The sequence below is a fragment of the Esox lucius genome, chromosome 25, assembly GCF_011004845.1.
Source record: "Esox lucius isolate fEsoLuc1 chromosome 25, fEsoLuc1.pri, whole genome shotgun sequence".
Lineage (NCBI taxonomy): Eukaryota > Metazoa > Chordata > Actinopteri > Esociformes > Esocidae > Esox > Esox lucius.
Genome location: NC_047593.1, coordinates 5,861,353 through 5,876,507, shown reverse-complemented (window position 1 = coordinate 5,876,507; position 15,155 = coordinate 5,861,353). Strand labels below are relative to the sequence as shown.

Here is a 15,155-nt window from a genome sequence, read left to right as displayed (position 1 = left end):
CTGACGCATCTGCTGAAATCTCCCTATGCACACATTTAGATGGCAGTCCTAAACAACTGCATCAGTCATTCATTTTACGTTATTGCCACTTGTCTACTTTCTAAATGATGTACATCCGTTGAATTTTCTGGCATGTGGCCTGACCACTCTGGAGCTGTTGGCGTAGGCTGTCTAACTGATACACGTCAGTGCTTCACAAGTCACCCGGAAGTAGCGCGAATTATGTGCTGCAGCTGAGATTCAGAACACCTGAAAGGTGAGGTTTCCCGTTTTGTTGTTCATTTCGCATTAATTATTTAATTAAAGAATCACCTCTGAGTTATGATGCGGTTTATAATTTAAAAGGCATTTTAGCTTGTTCGTGACAGCCACCGGTTTGCTAACCATTCATTAGCAGGTTAGCTACCTAGCATGTACCAGCTATCTTCTAGCCGACAGTCTTAAATCCATGTCATCTCAAAAAAATGAAACATCAAAATGGGAAAAACATTCTAGCTGTGTAGTTGGTAAACAAGACCATAGGATATTCAAATGGCTTTGCCGGAAACATGTTCATAGACGATAACGTTACGTAGACTCCTTACTCTACCTAGTTAGCTAGCTAGTTTGTTAGCTTTTACACAGCCACAGTAAACGCAACAATGTTGTTTCTTCGGTTCCTGGCGGTGGCAGGTGTTTCCCTCTTGCAGCCAGGCTTAGCTGAAGGCTCGGATAGCAAAGGTTGATGGGCCCCTACAGTAATGCCTTTGTCACAGTAATTTCATAGACACTTTCAGACTAAGGTGCTATATTGTAGGCATGTTTTATGGTATGCCAGTAATGGAGGAGAATGTTGCAATTAACTACCATTATTATCCTCTTCCTCTGTTGGAAGGATGGGCAGGCAGAGGAAGAGGGTGGTGACCGGGGAGGCTGACCCACCTCCCACGAGGAAAGACGAGAAGCCTGCTGCCCTGTTCCGCAAAGAAAAGAAAAAGAAACTCGACATAGGCAAAATCTTCATCAACATTTCCATCGGCCTCTGCATCTTCAGTCTTATCTGGTTTTTCTACGCCCTTTACATGAGGTCCTTGCTTGCCAAACGAGTTGTGACTTTGCACCAGTCACCTCGCGTCCTTGATGCCAACAGCACAAGCGCCAAAGTGTCCCCTGAGAGGTTTTGGGGCTCCTACCGACCCCAGGTCTACTTTGGGATGAAAACCAGGAGCCCAAGATCTGTTGTCACAGGTAAAAGGTGGTTGTTCTTGGTTCATTCTTAAGTACTTTCGGTTGCTATTCATTGGAGTGGCAGTTGGCAAAAATGTCATAGCTTTGTGTCACACAGTACTAGAAAACCGTTAGCTACTTACCAATGAACCAGAACGGAGGGGGGAAAAGGAAAACACTTTAGATTTTCATGATCTTCCGCTTTGGACCCCCTGCGGTGGTGGTACATGGTGCCGGACAGATTGAATACCTTCACATTCCCATGAACTAAAACCATTTCCGTTTCTCTCCAAACCCAGGGATGATGTGGATGCGCCAGTTCTCCGAGGTGGACGTGAACCTGAGGCACACTTGCGAGCAGGGCGACCGGCTGCAGGGCTACGGCTGGCTGATGCACGACGGCCTGAGCTTCGGGGTGCAGGAGATCCGCGACAACGACTTCACCCTCACCACGGAGTTCGTCAAGCGGCCGGGCGGCGAGCATGGAGGGGACTGGACCTGGAGGATCACAGCCAAGCAGCATGTGAGTGTGGCGCCCCTACCAGGTCGGCTCAGCTAGTCGAATTCCCGGGAAACGTCCGGTGTCCGTATCGTAAGAACGCGCTGTGTTATAAACGCTTCTCAGCCTCTCGAGATGTCAGTGTTATCGTTCACTGCTGGTTTCTTCTTTTTTTTTTCACACACTGACCCTTGCTGTCTGTCACTTCAGCGTTGTGGTTCCTTTATCTCGCTCTTAGCTTCAGGCGATTGTTTCGAAGAACAACAATGCTGCTTTGCAGTCATCGTGTTTCTTTGATTCCAATAGTTTTATGTTGCTCAAATAATCACACTAAAAAAGAAATTCCACGTTGTGCAGCCCAACTGTTGTGCACACTCATAACTCTAAACCCACTTTGGTAAGATTTTCAGATCATACATCTTCCATTGAATGCTGAAAATTGTCTAGGCCTAGTTGGTCCACTTCCCCTTCCCTTAATAAATGAGACAGGAATGGTATTAGCCTGTCCAGTGTTGTTAAGGGTGGGTGGATATTACTGCCAGTTTTAAAACTACAACTGAGGAGACCCCTCGTCTCCTACACCAGTATGAGGAGAGAAGTCAATGCAAACTAGTAGTTGGAATGTGGAACATCTCAGGCACCCCGGAACAATTTCAGAGAAAAATATTTGGCTGTCATGCAGATGTTTGCTATTACCATGGCTGGTCAGGGACTGTTTGCGAAAGTCCCACATTTGTCCACTCTAGTCGGGAACATACGACAGACGACACAGTGCATCTGAGTTCCATCAAAGTCGAAACGGGTAAATACTTTTTTGTTTGAGCTCGTAGTTATCCTTCACTGACATTTGAGTGACTTGGGCAAGTTTTTAAATGTTTTATTGAAAAACAATACCACACATCCACGCGTCACATCACTGCTCAACTCTTGACTGACCAACACTGCGCGAAAGGGGCTTGAAGGAAGTTATTTGTGCGTGTGTCAGATTACTAAACTGCTGGAGGATGTTATAAACTCGAGTTTATAATGCTAGTATTCTTTTCTTAGTCCGCACAGTGACTTGCTAGTTTTATTAGTCCCGACTTTTTACTGGCCAAAGACCATCTGACTTTTTACTGGCCCGGGACCATCAGGCTATCGTTATTGTTGAGCCCTGATTAATTTAAAACATAATTTGCAGATGTCTTCTGGTCATTTAAGCTGGTAGCACAGTAAAACTTTAAACTTTTACATTGTCTAGTGGTACATAGAGATATTAGAATTCTCCATGTTTTATTTTTAAACTTATTTGTGACTTCATTTATTATATTGAGTTCATCTCCATAGTAAACATGACAAATTTTTTTCCTCCCCATCAGAGTTCTGCTCCACATGCACCAGTCATTTCCCTGATGTTCTACGCTGCTGCTGACATCCAGGGTTCCCTGGAGGCCCACGTGGAAGAGAGAAACCGTCTGGGTTCCATCACTGGGTTCTCTGAAGAGCTAGGGAACTTCAAGATCACTTTCCTCAAACCAGTTGCCGGGGAGTCCTCCAGTGCCAAGTATGCCAGGTAGGACCTGCTATCAGTAGCATTTTCTATGTGAAAACTAATAGGAATCAATAATTTAATCTGATAAAGCACATATTAAAGTTCATTCTAAAATCGCCAACCTGGAGCAATCCTTTCAAACATTGGACAAATGTGCTACAATAGTTTTTAGTTTTTATTCTTATTAACACCGAAAACAAGCATAACATCAGAACAAAATCATTAATCTAATTGCATTATCAGTCTATCAATGAAGGCAGGATGCCTGTCCAGAGAAAGGTGTGATACATTTTTATGTGATATGAAACAAAGCCTTCTAGGTAATAAACAAGTTACACATGCTTCAGCAACGCCTGGAGACGTGTGTCTTCTGGCCAGCCAAAATGCTGTTTGCACTGATGTGAATGTTCAGCTATACCTTTTGAGAGACAGAAAAATATTTTGTATTTTACCGTGGTGAGAGCAAGGCCATTTACAATGGATAGAAAACCAAGGTTTAATGATTGAGGTTTCCAGCACCATTACTGAGGCCAGAAAAGAGAATGATTGATTGAAAAGTTACCACATCAGAAGTGTGTTCAAATCAAGAAAAAAGCCAAAAGCCCTTGACTTTGTAATGCAACTTAACACAACAGTGAATATAGAATATGCTTGGTCCCAGACATTGCATTTAAGTGTTATAAAATCTGACATCTAGGTCAAAGTTCATTATACTCTCTCAGAGTACAAACCCCTGCGGTGCCTTTGAAGCTCTAGGTCATCGGAACCTTGTGTCGATTCAAAAAGCAAACGTTGGCAAGACAAAAGCATGACTTTTACCGCGCTTTAAGGGTGTTTTACCTCGCTCTCCCTTTCTCCTCTCCTCAGCTACAATTACCTCCAGACTGTGTCGCCAGGCTTGGAGATGCTGACGGACATTGTGAGGAACAGCTTGAAGCGCCGGTTCGTCTACAGTCCCCCCACTGGCGAGAAGAGGCAGTATATTGCGGTGGACACCTATAAGCCTCCGCACCAGCAGAAACCAGCCGACCTCAGAAAGGAGAGCGACTTCGTCCTGCACCAAGTGACTGTCCAGACGCCCTTCCAGATCGAGGTCCTGTTCGAGTCCGGAAGCTTCCGCAACCGCCCTAACCAGCTTTCGGCCGCGGCCATGACGGAGGAGCTGGAGAGGCGGAAGGCGGCGTTCGACACTAAGTTCGAGAGGACGTTTGGCCTCCAGGCTAAAGGCTTGGGCCCGGCCCAGGTGAAGTTCAGCAAGGCGGCGTTGAGCAACACGCTAGGCGGAATGGGCTACTTCTACGGGCAGTCTGTGGTCCAGTCGGCTTACAACGAGTACCCCCTGCTCTATCCCGAGGGCGCCCTGTACACGGCCGTGCCCTCCCGCTCCTTCTTCCCCCGCGGGTTCCTGTGGGACGAAGGCTTCCACCAGTTGCTGCTAAGCAAGTGGGACCCCCAGGTGACGCGGGAGGTAATGGCTCACTGGCTGGACCTGATCAACGTGGAGGGCTGGATCCCCCGGGAGCAGATCCTCGGGGATGAGGCACGTAGCAAGGTCCCCGGCGAGTTTGTGGTCCAGCGTAACGAGAACGCCAACCCGCCCACCCTCTTCCTGGCCCTGCAGACGCTGGCAGAGCAGCTCTCGGCCAGCCCGGACGGCGAGTCGTCTCGGCCGACCCTGCCGTTCCTCCGGAGGCTCTACCCCAGGCTCCAGACGTGGTTTGAGTGGTACAACACCACCCAGACGGGCCCGCTGCCCAATTCCTACCGCTGGCGGGGCCGCGACAAGGACACCAACCTCTTCCTCAACCCGAAGACTCTGACCTCCGGCTTGGACGACTACCCGCGGGCCTCGCACCCGTCCGCGGAAGAACGCCACGTCGACCTGCACTGCTGGATGGCCATGGCGTCGGGCGTCATGGCCCGGGTGGCCCGTCTGCTCGGAGAGCCCCACTGGGAGTACGAGCGCACCCACGAGACGCTCAGTGACAACGCTCTACTAGAAGACCTCCACTGGTCGGAGCAGCTCCGCGCGTTCAGCGACTACGGCAACCACACCCAGGCGGTGTCCCTGCAGCAGGAGAAGGTGTACGTGCCCCCCGGGCAGCCGAGGCACCAGTTCCCGGTGGCGCGCCTGGTGCGCTCGGTCCGCCGGGCCCCCAAGCCGCAGTTCGTCAAAGCCCTGGGCTACGTCAGCCTGTTCCCGTTCCTGCTGCACGTCCTGACGGCCGACTCGCCCAAACTGGAGCACATCCTGCGGGACATGAGGGACGAGGACAAGCTCTGGACGCCCTACGGCCTGCGTTCGCTCTCCAAGGCCGACCCGCTCTACATGAAGCGCAACACGGAGCACGACGCCCCCTACTGGCGAGGCCCCATTTGGATCAACATCAACTACCTCGCTGTCAGGGCCCTGCACCACTACGGCAACACGGAGGGGCCATACCGGGAGAAGGCGGCCGCCCTCTATCAGGAACTCAGGACTAACATCATGAACAATGTGTACAGACAGTACGCGGAGACGGGTTACATCTGGGAACAGTACAACGACAGCACGGGAAGGGGACAGGGGAGCCACCCGTTCACCGGCTGGTCGGCGCTAACCGTTCTGATAATGGCCGAGCAATACTGACAGAAACACGTGATCTCGCTTTTTGTAAGATGTCCTCTTCAAATGTGCCATTTTTACTCCCTCCCTCATTGTTCTTAGCTGGCATTCTGGTTGAGTGTGGAAATTCAGATTTTCTTCATATGACTTTCCCAAATAAGAAAGTGTCTCTGAGATACACAGGGCCGTGCATACCTTCCAGAAGACAGGTGCTTTCATTATTCATAGGGCAATTCACACTTAAATGCCTCAGTAGTTGAAAAAGAAACATCCATCCATTGGCCTAAGCAAGCTAGTGCCTCACTTTATTGACATCAGGAAAAGAGGGCATGCCTATCAGCTGATAATAGCGGTTGATGATTGATGTAAATGCTGTCGAATCTGTTTGTAAGGTCCAACCTTCTGTGATCTGGTCTCTCAAGTGAAGCACGTTTGGAGACTAGGTGCGCCCGTGTTCCTTCAGCACAGACCAGGATATAGACACAACCGTCTGTGTGTGATCTCTACAGGGCTTACCAACTTGCTCAGGCTGTGTTCAATACAGCCCCAAAAAGCGCCACCACCCAAAAAGGCAGTTGGCAACTCGGAGAGTGTATGTACAAGTGTATAGGCACATGCTGGCACCTACCAATGTCTGTTACTGAGACCCCAGAAAATGTATTTCTGGAATAACCCATTTACTGTTCTGCTTGACTGACAGCAATTTGTTTTGTTGGCTGATGCCCTTCAATAACTAAATGACCTAAAGATAATGGTTTTCGTGTTAGTCTCATCATCCAGGCAGTATCATATCCATAATACCAACCGAAGGGTTTATGAACCTTTCAGTCCGACAATCACACACTTTTGATCAGTCTCAACTGTTATCTGTTGAACTAAATAGGATAATCTTTTTAAGAATGTCTATATATCTGTCTTAAATATTCGATTCTTGGTAACTCAAGGTTCTTTTGGTTTCTGGTTGCTTTTAATTTGAAGTCCCATCAGACAATCTTGTCTGAACCTATACACTGAGGCATACATGCATTTTCTTTGCCCAAATGTTACACTGCCCACATTCTTGTTTAGGTTAATAAAAGATGTTTAGCATTTCCGCCGATTGAAAGAAGACATTGTTCACATCCGTCACATCTTCAGTTAGGGTAATAAACACTATCTCTGCTGATTTTCTTTTCAGTGTCTGCAGGAAGGATGTCAGTGTTGCTTGTATAAAATGTGATCTATGTCTACGAGGTTGTTTGTGTTGTTACTCTCAAGGAATCATCAATCTATCCTTTAGTTATGGTAGCTAATTCAAAATGTTTTGTGTTTTTTGTCGCAGGACTAAATTAAGCCACAGCTGCTGGTGTGCGTTTTGGGTAGGAGTGACTCTCCAGATCATCACAGTGTCTGAGTCAGCTTTGATTCCTTGCTTCCTATCTCCTAGCCACTTCCTTAACCGCATTGGACGAGAAGGTCCCCGGTCCCTCCTACTTGACCTTCTGTTCCAATGGGTTTTGAGAAGTAGATGAGGGATGATGCAAGGTGCCAAGGGAAGACTGACTGAGACAGAGGCACTTTTTGTCGTCTCCTGGTGCTTTGTTAGGCCGCCACACATGAAGGACAGCCACTGACGTCATTCCGCCAAGGGTCATTGTTTCTGTGGCGCCCGGTTACCATGGCAAGGTGTCATTGTAAAGGGGCCCATCGCTAAATTGGATAAGATGGAGAGGCTGGGATTTGAGTGCATCGCCGGTGTCATCTTCTTTTCACTCGCCGACTTGCTCAGCCGAGAAAGACGAACTACGACGCGAGGACCGCGTGTGCATTCACCTCGTCTTTTTTAACACCGTGGAGCGAAACCCGACGCGGGCCACCGGGCCGCCGAATGCGCCCAGGTCGTTCGGCAGCTTGCACGCGACCTCGCGACTGGAGAAGCCTCCCTCTGGCTTTCGTGTAATAACACTGTTTGAATAGATAGTGCATTTGGTTGATCTTGGCGAAGTCGGCTTCGCAGCACTATAAATAGGTCTGCGTAAGGAAGTGGCGCTGGAGCTAGTCTGCCTCCCAAGTGCAGTAAGAGATTGAGGGCAGAAGGTGGACAACCTAGCCTTGCCATTTCGGTATGGATCTGAAAACCAACATCACTAATAAAATATTTCAGTTCTCTTAGTAGTTCTGACACATTGATCTATCATAGTGAGACTTATTGTTAATCGGCGTGAGAGTACGTTAGCCCTGTTGCAGAATATGGTTGCTGAAACCTCTGCTTGATTTTAAGGGCGCTCACGCTTTTCACACACTACTCAAGAATTTTTGAAAGACTTGTTGTAAAATATGGTTGAATAATTGTCATGATCTACCATAAATTCACCAGTTTCATTGATGATACATTTACCAGAAAATCTGTGAATTTGAGAAAAGGTATTCTGCAATGGTACCAGAAGTGATATGGTCAGTAATGCAGAAGGATAAGCACAGCGAGGCTTGCAAGTTCACCCCTTGACCTAGCAATACAGAGCGAGTCATTGGGGGCCATGGGTCTTTAGTAAGTGGCATATACAGTAGAACACTTATACACACACACTCTCACACACACACACATTCTACATTTCCACTTCTCAATGTGACTGCTGAGGAAAAAAATCATTTATTCCTTTTGAAAAGAGCGGCTCGCTGTTGTGACTAAGGCATTCACAGAGCCATCCGTTGACCCTGCTCCGAGAGACCCTTTTTTCGCTATGAAATGGGATAATAGCCAAACAGAATCAGAGCTGTCTAACGCGGCTGCATAATAAACGGATGAGTCAGGTACATGGTCTAGGCCTATTCCTGTGTTTTGTCTCTGCACGGATCTACAAGCAGTGTATGAGCTACCTCTGGAGAATTTTGGACAGGTCAATACCCTTTTATAAGGAAACAAGGCCAGCTCATGTCACAAGCAACATACAGGATCAGAACACTGTTGCTTCCTTTCAAACACGTCCATTATAAGGCAATGTGTTGGTCCGGCATTCTAAATGATATACTGGTGTTGTAACATAAGCCTACACCCTATGTCTGAACTTTAAATTCCTGATAATTAAGAGGTTGCCTTTTCAAGGGAAATGACATCTGGGGTGCGTCAGTATAGTAATGTTAGTGCTGGCCATCGAAGTAAATAACCTTTCCGCACAGCTCTGGAATGTAATGACTTGACAGTTATGCTAGAGGGAGCTGATTAATAGCCAAGTGTGTTTCTAACCCGTATCTCCTGCCACCCAGGACGGCCGGCTTTTAAGGATTAGATATATGGCACCACATTTAACATGATCATTTGTATATTCATTTTCACAATGTGTTTTGTTTCTAATAATGGGCCTTTATCTGTTTCTTTTCATTTGAAAATGGTCTGTTATATTTAGAAGTGAAATATATTTTGGAATAGAATTGTGTGACTGCCAATAGTGGTCCTTAAGCTTTGATTTGTTTGTCCTGCAGCGAAAAGGATGGGAACTGTTGTTCTTTCTGGATATCGGATGGGATTATATGCATAGAAATTGAATTTGTATAGCCAGAAAATAACAGAAAAAGGGGATTATAAGGGTTATTAATCGGTTTAAATTAAGGTTAGAGAAGCAAAGGAAAAGATAAGCAAATTGTAAGGTTCTTGAAGCAGTCAGGAACTTTTTAGTTTGAAAGTGGTGCTCATGTTCTCATCAGTTGCTAACCAATAGTGGTCCCCGTAGATACAGTAGTGCTCAAAAGTTTGCATACCCTTGGAGAATTGGTAATATATGTACATACATGTCTTTTATTTCTTATGGGATTCACATTCAACTGTAGGTCATAACAGAATGGCACAATCATAAAACAAAGCATGGCTACAAAGAAAAATATTCACTGACCCCTGTTAAAAATTCTGCATACTCTTAGTTCTTAATACTTTGTATTGCCCCATTTTGCATCAATGACTGCATGCAATCTTTTGTAATAGTTGTCTATGAGGCCCCATATTCTTGCAGGTGGTATTGCTGCCCATTCATCTGGGTAAAATGCCTCCAGGTCATGCAAAGTCTTTGGTTGTCTTGCATGAATCGCAAGTTTGAGATCTCCCAAGAGTGGCTCGATGATATTAAGGTCAGGAGACTGTGATGGCCACTCCATAACCTTCACCTTTTTCTGCTGTAACCACTGGACGGTCAACTTGGCCTTGTGCTTAGGTTCATTGTCATGCTGGAAAGTCCAAGAGCATCCCATGTGCAGAATTTGTGCAGATGAATGCAAATTGTCTGCCAGTATTTTCTGATAACATGCTGCATTCATCTTGCTGCACATTTTCACAAGATTCCCTGTGCCTTTAAAGCTCACACACCCACAAAACATAAGTGAGCCACCACCATGCTTCACAGTGGGGATGTCATTCTGTTCACAATAGGCCTTGTTGACCCCTCTCCAAACACAGCGCTTATGGTTGTGACCATAAAGCTCTATTTTGGTCTCGTCACTCCAAATTACAGTGTGCCAGAAGCAGTGAGGCGTGTCAAGGTGTTGTTGGGCATATTGTAACCAGGCTTTTTGTGGCATTGGCGCAGTAAAGGCTTCTTTCAGGCAACTCGACCATGCAGCTCATTTTGTTCAAGTATCGTTGTATTGTGCTCCTTGAAACAACCACACCGTCTTTTTCCAGAGCAGCCTGTATTTCTCCTGAGGTTACCTGTGGGTTTTTCTTTGTATCCTGAACAATTTTTCAGGCAGTTTTGGCTGAAATCTTTCATGATCTACCTGGCCTTGGCTTGGTATCAAGAGATCCCTGAATTGTCCACTTCTTAATAAGTGATTGAACAGTACAGACTGGCATTTGCAATGCTTTGGATATACATATCTGCCAGGCTATGAAAACTGTATCTGCGGAAATTCCAACAATTACAGACAAGTACCAGTGCAGTTTTGAAAACAGCAAAGCGGTGGAGTTGTGATCCCTCTGCACTTTTTCAATTTGCCTTGATGGAATTGTTGAGGGTGGGCTGAGAGACCGTTATATCTTTGCTTGAGGTGGGGAACATTTGGAAGGCCATGTGTTTTCAACAGCCGGACAGTGAATCGTGTGAAATCTCTAAGCATCTGAAAGCGAGGTTTTTCCTCAACCAATGTCAAGATATATTTCTCCTATGTAGAAATGTTCTCATATTCCACTATTGCTCAAAGGTACTATCAAGGTTGGATGGGTGAAGGAGGGGCTTCATGCTAACGGGAGCAGGAATGACATTGGTCTAAATTCAAAATGACTGGGAAGTTCTTAACAGATCCCTATTCAAAAATGTATTGTGATTATGAAGTGTTGTATATGTGATTTCTCCAGGATAATAGGGGACATGAGCACAGCACCAATTACTGGGTTGTAAGCTCTGTTCTAAGCCAGATAAATGATGTAGGCGATACGTTTTTTGCGTTTGTATGGGCATATGTTCACTCTGGTTCCAACTGATCCCACATCCAGAGAGCTCACCAAACAAATTGACCAAGTGAAGTATGACTTCAATACTAGGGGTTCAGTTGCATAGAGGGGAATGTAATATCTTAGTCTCTTTAGTGTGATAATCATGTATTATTTCTACATGACCTCATGGCTTGAGTGAGAGGATTAATGGATGGAATGAAAATCGCTGGCAAAAGCGCACAACCCTGTCTAGTGCCTGTATGCAAGTAAAATTGGAGGGATAGTGATTGGTTGGTGAATATACTTACATCATGCATTTTGTGTCAGAATGTTACTTCCTGACAAAAATAGCAATTCATATTATATACTACAAATCCAATTGGATATAATATGTTGCCATGTCTTATTCTTTGGATGCTGAACTGCTTCTTTATTAAGGCGTATTTAGGGTGCAAGATATGGTCAATAATTAGTTTTCCCTCCCCTTTTGCCTGTTTATACCCACAGTGTGTGTTCTGAAGTTGTTTTTATGAATGCACCCCAAAAATAGGGCTGTGCGTATCAAATATTTCCAATGAATCAAACTTTCCTGGAATTCATGCAAATCTCTTTTTGAATGGAGGTCTTATTACTTCACGATTACAATGGAGAAGTGCAGTACATTAGGGACGTATGAAATCACGCTAATGGATCAATTAACCATCGTCATGGTGACTGTGGAAACTAATAGTATCCCTGGGCAATTTACTAACTGTGTGGATGGCTAGATCATGTTTTTACCAGGTACGTACATAAAAGTCAATGGAGTATACTTTCACGGATATAGCGGCTTTCCTGATATGATTATGTGCGATGCTGTGGGGGAATGTCCCAACTCCCCTGCTAACAATTAGGTGAGCGATGGCTGCCTCTGGCCTTGTCTGAGCTCATGCTGTGACGTTTGAGTTTTGTTTGTGTGTGGTTTCCACATCACGCCCCGTGGCTAAGCTGGCCCCTGTGTGCTCGTCAAAGTTTTTTTTGCCTCCCAGCTACCCGGCGCTCGTTAGCGCGCTGCCCCGGTGATGCAAGCATTGACGCGGAGCGGCGAGTGGACCCGCTGGTGGCACATCGCGGCTGACATCACCGCCTCTCCCAAGGGGGCACAGAATATCGACAGACGCAAGAGGAGAGCGTTATGTGTCCATCCATTCGGCAGGCAATATAAAACAGCCCATCTCGGCATGGACCCCCCCTCCCCCCCGAACCACCGGTAGTTATCATCGTAATCGCCACCCGCAACAACAATAAAAGAAACTCCACACTTCATCTTTCAACATATATAGACCCCCTGGGTAGGCCACCTCACTCTCACGTTCCCTCCCGGCATCCCTCCCTCCACCCTCTCAACTTGAAGCCTGGTTCTCCTCTCCCCCCCGGCACCTCTGGTCCTCGGCCCCCTCCCTCAGCCTGCAGTGCATTCTCCCACCCAGAAGCTCCCAACAAGCAGCAGCGCCACCCAGCCTTTCAACAACACCAGCACTCTGGCCTGGTTATGTAAGGCACCGGACTCTATAAATAGTTCTCATCCAGGATCTTTTGTCTTTACCTGAGCTCCGCTCCTAGCCCAACAGTTTTATTTCTGGAGAGAGGCTGTGGAAAGCAAGTGCCATGCCGAGAGCCTGTTTCCATAGTTACTTTTGTTAGCCGAGCGAGGCTTCGCATTATTGAATGTTTTTTTTCTCTATCGCTTTCTCCCGGTCTTGTGTTTGTGCATCAAGAAGGTGATTAACAAAAGAAAGTTTGTGTCATCAAGTTACCTTTATTGCAAGGTCCAGCTGTCACCTGTCGCGCGTCCTTGACTTATCAAGAAAGAGTCCAGCTGTGTCGAACAACATTCAGTACATGTTTCTTATTGTGTCTTACCAAGGTTAGTCGAAGGAGGTCATCTATATAAAGACTGCAGAGAAAATCATACAGTTTTCTTTTTCTTTTTTTTTTACTGCACAATCATAACCCTGTCGTACCTCCTGATTTTCACTGTTTGAGGTCCTCTGACACACAACAGCATACTAATTTCACCATATGTAACTTCCAACCGTGCTAAATAATGCCCTGACCCTTGCTGTCGCCCGCGAAAGGTGTTGTGTGTAATTTCACCCTGTGTTCCATTACGCCGATTTAACTTCTGAGCCTTCTAAACAAGTAGGCAGCTGGCGCCAGGCCAATGAATCCACCTGACGGAGTGCTACTCAAGCAGGTGTCGTGTGGCGAGAAGAGGCCAGGGCCGGGTGAATGCACGTGTGGGCGTCCCGGTAGGTTTGGTGAACCGCGAAGCAGCTTGGCCGCCCTTCCGCCGTCACGGTCAGAGGACCAGAGGCAGGCTCTAATCCCACCGCGGGAGAGAAAACGCCCGAAGGATGAGGCGGCCGGGGGGGGACAGAGGTGGGCGAGCGGAGGGGTGTATTTTAAGAACACAAGGGAAACCTGCCACAGAGAACGACTGAGAGGGGCCCAGTTTCCCGGGCTTCCCTAACTCATCCCTCCCACACTCTGGAGAGAAAGATGAGCGCTGCTCCTTCAAAAGAAACACCACACTTCCGCCCTCTCACTCTCTCTCCCTCTTTTCCCTTTGCGCTCTCGATCGGCCAGCGTTTGAATGATGGTATATGTAACCATCTGCGTCCCAACGATAGAGAGAGATAGAAGAACAGGGGTAAAAAAAGGAAAAGCGAACTTGGCAGCCGAGGCGAGCATCTTGTATTTATAGCGAGTCGTGTTTCCGGCAGAGGTTTTCTCCGGTGTTAGCACTTCCAATCAATTTTTTCGGTTCTCTTCAGAAGCCTCAGTGCACATCCAGGTTTAGACAGAGATGTTCTCTCATCTATTGCCTGAGGGGCGTATTTCACGTTTTAATGTGGGGGGACTTTCTTGTCAGAAATGTAATGTGGGATAGGATTTCTCCTGCTCTGGTTGTGACACCCCAGCTTTTTGTGTGGTACTGCCTCGCCAAAAATCTGCTGTATCTAGGGATTTTAATTTGAATGTGTTTTACTGGATATTAATCTATATGTTTGCATCTAAAATGGCACTCTCTCAACCTATAGTGCTCTACTTTTCATCTGGGCCTGTGTTTAAAGAAGGCTACTAAAATGAGGATTGGTTTCATTTCAGTTCTAGTCAATTCGAAGTACCTGTAATTTTTGATTATCATCAAGCCTGTTCAATGAGGAAACAGTGGAAATGGAATTGGAACTTGACTGTTCCAAATGGAAGTGGAATTGATCCTGATATAAAACATTGCCTTTATTACAGTTATATTATTTTATGGGAACTGTACTGTAACTGTACTGTATCCCATGAGGAACTTCCGGTTACCACAGCTGTGCTTTCATCTTGGTTCAGTGGCAGTTGACCTTTTCAGAAACCCTAAAGAGTGCAATGTTCAACCTAGACTAAAGTTTCTTTAAGGCCTTTCAGCATGCTAAGTAGTTTTGCCTCAACTATCCTGCTAAGACCAGACACCAGACGTCCATAGCGGTCACTATTGCTTTTCTGGACACCTGAATCTGTCATTTCATTCTGTGTAATTTATGAACCAGAAAAGCTTTCACAATTTCAATGAGTGTTTTGTTGTCACTACGGTCAAAAACATTATAAAATACACGATTAACATCCATTAGAAAACAGTATATTGTAATAAAAAAACAGCCCTTCCCTGAGTAGTACCAACTAAACATTTACGATCCAGCAGGACTTTCACCCCTCAAAAATGTTATTTGTGTATTATTGTCAGTAGAGCCAATTTTTTCAAACTATTTTAGTCTTATACCCTGTATGATAATGTATATACTGGAGCTAGCTAGGGTTTTTAATGATCAGGTCATATTTGTCTTTAGTAAAATACACCTATCCAGAAATCTAGCAAGCTTAGAAAATG

General features: G+C 46.0%; 1 protein-coding gene across 3 annotated transcripts; it reads left to right on the top strand.

The window, feature by feature from the left end:
* Positions 1-142: 142 nt before the first annotated feature.
* Positions 143-7,070, top strand: mogs (mannosyl-oligosaccharide glucosidase). 3 transcript variants are annotated; one of them, XM_010902648.4, is made up of 5 exons: positions 143-256; positions 875-1,227; positions 1,506-1,729; positions 3,064-3,257; positions 4,104-7,070. In XM_010902648.4, the coding sequence occupies exons 2-5, from the start codon at positions 876-878 to the stop codon at positions 5,863-5,865; spliced, it is 2,532 nt and encodes an 843-aa protein (XP_010900950.2). In that variant the 5' UTR covers positions 143-256; position 875; the 3' UTR covers positions 5,866-7,070. The 3 variants fall into 3 exon arrangements, with proteins under 3 accessions (XP_010900950.2, XP_010900951.2, XP_010900952.2); XM_010902649.3 differs by lacking the exon at positions 143-256 and adding an exon at positions 319-397; XM_010902650.4 differs by lacking the exon at positions 143-256 and adding an exon at positions 452-720.
* The last annotated feature ends 8,085 nt before the right edge of the window (positions 7,071-15,155 follow it).

Excerpts from the sequence above, each read along its gene's own strand:
- mogs (XM_010902648.4), top strand. The coding sequence starts at position 876 with ATGGGCAGGCAGAGGAAGAGGGTGGTGACCGGGGAGGCTGACCCACCT. Across the intron at positions 1,228-1,505 it reads CCCAAGATCTGTTGTCACAG|GGATGATGTGGATGCGCCAG; the intron begins GTAAAAGGTGGT and ends CTCCAAACCCAG. Across the intron at positions 1,730-3,063 it reads GGATCACAGCCAAGCAGCAT|AGTTCTGCTCCACATGCACC; the intron begins GTGAGTGTGGCG and ends CCTCCCCATCAG.